General features: G+C 34.4%; 1 protein-coding gene across 5 annotated transcripts in view; it reads right to left on the bottom strand.

The window, feature by feature from the left end:
- Positions 1-8,993, bottom strand: part of TXNL1 (thioredoxin like 1) — a 32,996-nt gene that overhangs the window by 10,327 nt on the left and 13,676 nt on the right. For all 5 annotated transcript variants that reach the window (XM_034996184.1, XM_034996186.1, XM_034996182.1 and 2 more), the window contains 2 exons: positions 3,429-3,551; positions 915-984 (listed from right to left, as the gene is read on the bottom strand). In XM_034996184.1, coding sequence (XP_034852075.1) covers positions 915-984; positions 3,429-3,551 — 193 coding nt within the window. The remainder of the gene's footprint in view (positions 1-914; positions 985-3,428; positions 3,552-8,993) is intronic.

Below are 8,993 nucleotides of genomic sequence, written 5' to 3'. Positions count from 1 at the left end.
CATACATACATACATACATACATACATACATACATAAATTTTTAAAAGATTATACAGTTGCCAAATTTCATCTTAGGGATTAAAATGTGCTAAGTGGTTAGATCACATTTAGAGAATGTCTTAGTCCCTTTAACTTCAGGGTACAATCCAAAACCCATATTTAGTGACTAATTAAGGAATCTTAAGATATTCATATTGCTTACTCATCTCTATAAGAACTGCTTTTACAAATACTTGGTATTTTCAGAAGATACAATTTTATTAATGAACAATATTAATACATAAAAATTTAAAACAAAGAAGGAAGGCTATCTGATAAATAGGGTGCTTGCTGTTTCTCCCAATTATAAAGAAAATAAGAAAAATCCTAGTCCCCACTACCTGCCAACACACAACCAAAAAAAAAAAAAAAAAAAAAATCAACAGGGACAGGAAAAAAGGAGGGAGATGAATAAGGAAAATTCTTTATTTAATAGAAAGAGAAATACCAAGCCTGTACAATCCTGTTTACAGCATCATAATATATATAAAGAAGATGAAACTACTAATAGTGCACAAATAGGAAGATCTAGAACCTTATTTTTCATCTATTAATAGGAAGAGTATGAAATAAATCTCTTCCAGTTCTGATCCTGAAAAATGGCTACTTCAAACCTGAAGTTTTAGAATAGTTGGAAGAAAGAGTTTGTTTTTAGATTAAGAGATTAAACTTTTAGAAATAAGATAAAATTTTCCTTTTAGGTCCTAATAATATCACATTATTTGCATTCATTTATCTCCTTGCTTTGTTCCAGAAACAATTTCACTCTTTCCAAAACAAGAAATACCTACCTCTGTTATTTAATAAAAAGTTTTACATATGTGCCAACAGATCCACAGAGCAGACAGTTAAAGAAAAGCTGTCCATTACTCACCATTATCTGGCCCTTGAAATTTCATTGAATAAAGCTTAACAGGTTGATTAAATGCCACAGTAATAAGCAGCTGTGAAGAAAATAAAGTTTCATTTTAAAAGGGCTCTTGAACACCTTGATACACACGACAGCTATGTAGACTTAAAATTATTAATTCAAAGGCAGAAAATATTTAATTCAATTCAATTCATAAAACCAATGTAATATAAAAAATCAGTAAGTTGAAAGTAACTTGATTAGACTGACATTTGAGAAATACAATAATCTGTTATTCACATAAGGGAATGACAACAAAATTTAATAGAATAAATTAAATTAAATTAAAAATAGGCATAAGGGGGGGCACCTGGCTGGCTTAGTCAGTACAGCATGTGACACTTTTTTATATCGAGGCTGTGAGTTCGAACCCATCATTGGGCACAGAGCCTACTAAAAAATGGTGGGGGGAGGGGATGCATATATGAACCTAATGTCTTGTGACCTGTAAAGTGACAAGCAATTTGTCTTCCAAAAAATCAAACACAATCCAAATTAAAATTCAAACTGTATATTTTAGCATATAAGCTTAACATTTTATAGAATGGTCTGTCAAGCATCTACCCACATCATTTGACAATTTGGAAACAATGCACAGATTATGTGAAGAAACTAGCCCTCAACTGCACTCTATTCGGTCCAAAACTCAAAAGAATAAGACTTTTAATAGCTCTGTAGTAACCTCCAAATCTCCATCCTAAACTTATTGGACTTAACTGAATTTAGAAGGGCCACATAAGGGAACTGGAATACAAAATACTGTCAGATGCTTCTCTCTCAGAAACCATAAGTCATTTGCTCAATATTCTTTCCAGTTGAAATTGTGTCTGATGTACTTATCTATGCTTCTACCCTAGAAGGAAGACTTCCCTGGCAGGAAGATTTCAGGGAGGCTGTGGTCAGTTGTGCTGATACTCAACATCACATTATATTCAGGGCACCATTTACAAGGAACACAACTATGAACAATATTCTTAAAGCTGTTCAGTAAAGTAGCTATGGTTGGAGCAAAGATGAAATTTGGATTTATGATTTCAGGATCACTGTGGTCTGTTTGCCTAAGAAAATACCCAGACTATTTCCTTTGGTTATATAATTACTTTTTATACTTGACCTGTAATAATGTGTCAAAAAATAATAAGCATGACATGTTTATAGAAACTTGAACCACAGGTGAAGAGAATGGAAAGTTAGAAACAGATCAAGTCAGCAAGAATATGATACCCTCTTCCTGAAGTCTGTGAAGAAGAATCATTTAACTCCTTTAAGAAAAAGAAGCATGATCAGACTTATATTTTCTTTTTTTTTAAAGATTTTATTTATTTGAGAGAGAGCAAGCGCACACAAGTGGGGGGGAAGGGTAGAGGGAAAGGAGAAGCAGACTCCCCAATGAGCAGGGGGCCTGCTGTGGGGATGGATCCCAGGACCCTGGGATCATGACCTGGGCTGAAGGCAGATGCTTAACTGAGTGAGACACCCAGAGGCCCCCAGATCTATGTTTTATTTTTCATTTTTTAAAATATTTTATTTATTTATTTGAGAGAGACAGAGATAGTGAGAGAGAGCTCGAGCAGGAAGGAGGGGGAGAAGCAGGCTTCCCACGGAGCAGGGAGCCCGATGCGGGGCTCGATCCCAGGACCCCGGGATCATGACCTGAGCCGAAGGCAGAGGCTTAACCATCTGAGCCACCCAGGCACCCCCAGACCTATGTTTTAGAAGAATAACTTTTGGGGCGCCTGGGTGGCTCAGTTGTTAAGCAGCTGCCTTCAGCTCAGGTCATGATCCCAGGATCCTGGGATCGAGCCCCGCGTCAGGCTCCCTGCTCCGCGGGAGGCCTGCTTCTCCCTCTCCCACTCCCCCTGGTTGTGTTCCCTCTCTCGCTGTGTCTCCCTCTGTCAAATAAATAAATAAAATCTTTCAAAAAAAAAAAAAGAAGAAGAACTTTTGTGAACATGTGGAAGATGAACAGAGACAGTGGATTAGAAAGTATATTAAGGAAAGTCAGAGTCAAGATGAAGATAATGATGGCTTGATCAAGGCAGTACTACATTACCTCATCTGTGACAACAACACAGAGCAGTACAGGGAAGTACAATACAGGTTTACATCTGGGAGTGAGGAACACACACATAAGGGTGCTCATCTAGTTAGTCTCTACTTCTCAGGTAAAAACTCAGTTGAGTAAAAAATATGGAAGACAGATCAAGAATGAATATAAGGACTTAAGAGTGGTGAAGGCTCAACTCAGTAGTGGAGCCAATCCAAAATTCTGAGATTCTGTGTAATGCACCTGGCAGTTTGCACTGAACAGAGAAAGGAGGTAGGTCTGCACCACCAAAGAAATTGAAACTTACAAAAAGGAAAGGAAGTGGTCACCTGGGAAGGAGAAACATAAAATGAGATGGAAACATGATAAAGAACCCAGAGTGCGCATAAATATTGATGATCCCTAGAAGCTTTAACATAAGTATCAATTACCTGTTCATCACAATCAGATTCCAAGAAGGTCATATCTTTTCTCAAACAGTTGTCAAATCCATGCTCATCACTTTCATTAAGACATTCACAACCAGCTTTGTTAATAAAAGGCATTAAATCCATCTGAAAAAAAATTAAATCAAGACTTTAGGCAAAGCATTTGGATTTGGTGTAACAATTTAACAAATGTAAATATGTGATTCTCTCTAGATTAGGCAATTTTAAAGAAAACTTCTCTTTTTAAACAGTTACTAAAACTTCTACAATAATCCTTTCATTTGAATTTCTGACTGAGATCTACCACGATTAAAGCCAAGTCTAGGCTTAGCCCACTGGATAAAGTATCAAAAACCAAGTCTTTAACACAAAGATTATAAAGGTTGACTTGTACTTTTTTATTACCAGTGTTTTGCAGGGCAAAATATGCAAATTAAATATCCATAAGATCCAAAGAAAGCCAACCTCCCTCTTCTAGCGGTCATGTACTCTTCAAATCTATATCCATAAAGAGTTTACATTTAAGATGAATAACAAATAAGGATTAAAACATTTGTTATTATGGAAAATTTCAAGCATATATAAATAATACAATGAACCTCACGTCCTCACTTCCCAGTTACAATAATCAACTCATGGCCACTCTCATTTCATCTTTACCCTGCAAGCAGTTCCTACCCCTCCCGTTTTCAAATAAATCTTAGGCATTTCTTCATTTCATTCATGAACATTTCAGTGTGTTCATGAACATTTCTAAGACATAAGGAATCTTTAAAAAAAAATCCTCTGGTATGCCTGGGTGGCTCAGTTGGTTAAACATCTGTTTTCAGCTCAGGTCGTGATCCCAGGGTCCTGGGACGGAGCCCCACATCAGGCTCCTTGCTCAGCGGGGAGCCTGCTTTTCCCTCTGTCTCTGCCTGCCACTCCCCCTGCTTGTGCTCTCTCTCTCTCTCTCCCCCTAACAAATAAATAAAATCTTTAAAAAAACCAAATCCTCAATATTATTATCACAACTAAAACAATGAGTAATACTTTATTATTAGCAAATATCCATGTTCAAATTTCTTCAGCTGTCTCATAAATGTTTTAGTGTGGAACTGTTAGAATAAGAATCCAAACAACGTACACTATAATTGGTTAATGTCTCTTAAATCTCCTTTAATCTATTATGGTCATTTAGCATCCAGAGACTTCTAATATTCTAGATTTTGCTGATTGCTTCCCTGTGGTTGTCATTTAACATTTGCCTGTCTCCCATGTATGTGTTAATAGTCCAACACAATGCCAGAGTTGTGACAGTGGTCATCCCTATGTTGTTTCTGACTTTAGTGATAAGAGTACCACTGGTGTTCCCCCATTAAGATTTTATTGATTGCTTTAGGAATAAATGGGTATTGAATTCTGTTAAATGCCTTTTCTGCATATTAGGAGATCATAATCTTTCTCCTCTAGATCGCTGGATTTTGTTTACTAATATTTTATGAGCTTTACAACAATTATTCCTAATTGTAACTGGTCGGTAGCTTTTTTTTTTTTGGTGCAAACTTTGCCAGATTCTGGGTTCAATGTCATATTTACTTCAAAAAAAAATTCAAAAGTTTTCCATCTTTGTATACGGTGTTAAGCATTTGGAGTAACACCAGACTACCTGATCTTTAAAGATTTGGTAGAATTTCCCTACAAAGTCATCTTAACCCTTATGGTAGAGGTCTCTATTTTCTCTATGGTGACTGGTCTATTCTGGAGTTCTGCTTATAATGGAGTTGATTCTGATAAACTCTTTCTCTAGAAAAGTATCCATTTCATCTACTAAACAAGGACTATTTTTAAGTTTACCAAGTACTATAGATTATCAGTTGTATATTCACCTATCACAAAGAGTATTATATATATTTATACAGAGGCTAATACATGTGTATATCATTCTGAAAGAGAGTATATCATTCTAAAGAAAACTTTAATGTCATATAATTACATGTCAAATCATTATCATCAATATGATGATAATCCATTAGAAGAATAGTCCCTTAATTATTCATGGAGTGGCCTAAATGCTTTCAAAGCCAAAATGTTATTTTGAATTATATTAAATGTTACATTGCACTAAATATTACTCAGGGTAACACACTGTAGCCAATTTAAAAACAGCAGGGGGGGTGTTGGGGGGTAGAGAGGTGTAGGGGCACTATAAAGCTAAGTTCTACTATTATAGAATTACTCTAAACTTGAAGAACATTTGCCTTGAAAGGGTAGTTTTGACAAAATCTTTTAAACACTTATGTCTTCCATCCTACCAAGATGCCTCTTCAATATTATATCAAGGATTAAGACCCAGGCATGAAAACAACATTGCAGTCATACTTGTAATATCTTAATGATGAAAAATAAACTAAATAGGTGACTTAAAGTTTTTAATATTTATTTATTGTGGGGCACACAAAACAAGTATCACAAACAGTTTCATTAAAGTGCTTTGTTATACAACACTGTCTGGGGACAAATTGGCATTATAGCTGACCTAACTACAAACTGACATATTCTAGAAACATGCAATTGGAAATAAATATCACTACCTATGTAATCAACTTGCCAATAATGACAAAAGAATAATGAGAAAACAATCAGACAAATCCAGATTGTGGGACAGTCTATAAGACAGATGGTCTCAACCTGCGCTGTACGATAAGATAGCCATTAGCCACATATGGCAATTTAAAATTAATTAAAAGTAGATGAAATTTAAAATTCAGTTCCTCAGTTGCACTAGTCATGTAACAAATGCCTAATAGCCACATGTACCTAGTGGCTACTATATTAGACTGGTGCCAGTTTAAGCTTCCAAAAAAAGGCAGTAATGAATTAAAAAAACAATAACAACAACAAAAAAACAGAAGTTTCCAGAACACCAAAGAGAAACAACTTAAATGTAATGCATGATCCTTGACTTGATCCTAGATGGGGGAAAAATAGCTATAAAGAGTATTCTGGAGGGGTGCTTGGGTGGCTCAGTCGGTTAAGCTCAGGTCATGCGCCCGGGGTCCTGGGATAGAGCCCCACATCAGGCTCCCTGCTCAGCCAGGAGTCTGCTTCTCCCTCTCCCTCTGCCCCTCCCTCGGCTTGTGCTCTCTCTCTCCCAAATAAATAATAAAATCTTAAAAAAAAAAATATTCTGGAGATAATTAAGAAAATGTGAATGTAGTCTTTAAGTATTAGAGATATTCTACCATCGTTAAATTTCTTAGGCGTGATAATGATATCGTGGTTATGTAAATCAATGTCCTTACTCCTAGAAGCTACAGGCTAATAAAATATTTAGAGATGAACCATCATAATGTCTACAGTTTACTTTTAAATGATTCTGTAGGAGGTAAAAGTGGATAAATATATATCAAGAAAGCAAAAATAGCAAAATATTCACAGCTGATGAACACAGGTGAATGGTATATGTGTTTGCTATACTACTACTCTGTCAACTGTGTTTTGTTTAATAAATTTCACCTTTCTTTTTTAGAGGTGGAAAATCTAAAACAAGACACACAGCAAGTTAGGAAAACCTTTCCATGCTTCTAGTTTGGGTTAACAAAAGATCTTACTACACAAATTAGGGTCACTTAAGGTTTCATTTCATTTTGATGAATGATGACAAAATTTGTAGACCAAAATCTACAGTTCAGAGGGCAGAATACTAAAATATATATATAGGCCTCAAGATTTAGAACATATGCAAATCCAACTTCAATTCCAGAGTGCCCAGAACTCAAACTTCTGGGGGAGAAGAAGACTTGATATTGATGGCCCTCTCATTGCCACTGAAAGCCATACTAGGTACTCTTAGCAAATATAGGAAAGAAAAAAAGAATGTTTTAAACTTTCCCAATGTTTCAATCAACACTTTAAAAACTAAAAGTCATTATATTCACAAAAACACTGTCTTACTTCTGAATAAGAATTATTATGATTCTTAACGTTTTGAGTATCACATCTACATTTATTGCAATATTTCAAACCCCTCTAAAAGAGGTATGTGTATCTCTCTTACTCTGGCTTCAATCAAATTAGGAGTTCCAAAACTAGGATGTATAAAATCAGTAACTGTATAGCCTCTTAGTGTTAAAACAGAACAAAGTCTTTAAAACCAAAATTTTGTTTTAAAATTGTCAATACATTTCTGCAATGCTAATACTTAAATCTATTTAAGATACAGGCTTTCATTCATTCACTTATTCCCGTTAAGTTTCTATTTGTGTTGTCAGAATGATGACATTCTTAGAAACACATTACCAATTCTTAAATATTTAAGAACCTTGCAGACATATAGTTCAAAACTTTTAATGTCTTGATTGACACCTGATGGAAAAAATGAAAATGTTTTTAATAACCTTTCACACTGTATTCATAACATTTGCATGAAAACTAAATTATTCTTATTTCCTAAAACTTCATTTTTTCCTGCTTATTTCCTACCTGAGGACAAAACACTGATAATCACACTTAGCTGATGTGTAAAGAAGTATCCCTCTAGCTAAGCAGCAGGACTGTTGTGCTCATAAGAACTTTTCATGCAAAAACACTTAGTAAATAAAGGAAAAAAAAATACAAAGATGTAAACACAACAGTTTACAAGTCAAATAATTTCCAAAATTTTCCAAAAGGTGTCACAACCCTGACTTATACAACATGTTCATACTTTCTAACTGGATATTACAATTTCAAATTATTACATAACAGTCCTGTTTTAAATAGATATTAATTGTGCCTCCCTAAATTAATTAACACTAGTACCACATGTTAAAGACACTTTTGAAGATACAACACTCAATCCCTCCCCACACACAAAAAGAATCTCTCATATTTATCTGACTAGAAAGTCTCCTTATTCAGCATGAATTTAAGGGACTTTACAAAAAGAACGTGTAGCCCATGACATCAATCTGCTTTACTATAGTTGATATATATTCTTTCATATACTAGCTTTAACTTAAGGTAACAATTATTTTTTAAAAAGTTCATTTCTGATCTGCAATTACCATTAACTTTATAACAAAAAAAATTAGGAAAGATATATACAAATATATGTTTTGGTATGCAGGATTAACCAATTTGCATAAATGAGTCAGTTATCATGAAGTGCTACTTCTGAATCTTGGTCCTTCCTGAACAGCTCTTAAATGATAAAGATACTGAATTATAATTATTTGTATTATGTAATTCTCAAATACTTTTAAGTTCCTAAGTCTTCAAGTTATTATTTGAATAATTACTCTTAAAACTCAGAAAAACATATCCAATAGCAAAGTCACATATGACCCTAAAACAAAATAAGTAAATTTTTTTTTTAGCAGAAAAAAAGAGGTGCCAGAAAAGAGGGAATACATTAAAAAGGAGAGAGAAAACTATAGGAAATGGCAGGAAAGGGAGTCCAGCATATAAAGATCACACATTAAAATTTACATGTCATTTTACACAATTGTCAAAACCTGAAAAATTTTTCCAATATACGTTTATTCACATTTTGGGGGGAAAAGTATATATGTATAATTTTAAGATTACATATAAATAAAACATTCA

The sequence above is a fragment of the Mirounga leonina genome, unplaced genomic scaffold (assembly GCF_011800145.1).
Source record: "Mirounga leonina isolate KUSES-001 unplaced genomic scaffold, KU_Mleo_1.0 Mir_93, whole genome shotgun sequence".
Taxonomy (NCBI): domain Eukaryota; kingdom Metazoa; phylum Chordata; class Mammalia; order Carnivora; family Phocidae; genus Mirounga; species Mirounga leonina.
Note: the sequence above shows the minus strand (reverse complement) of the source record. Positions and strands in the feature narration are given on the sequence as shown.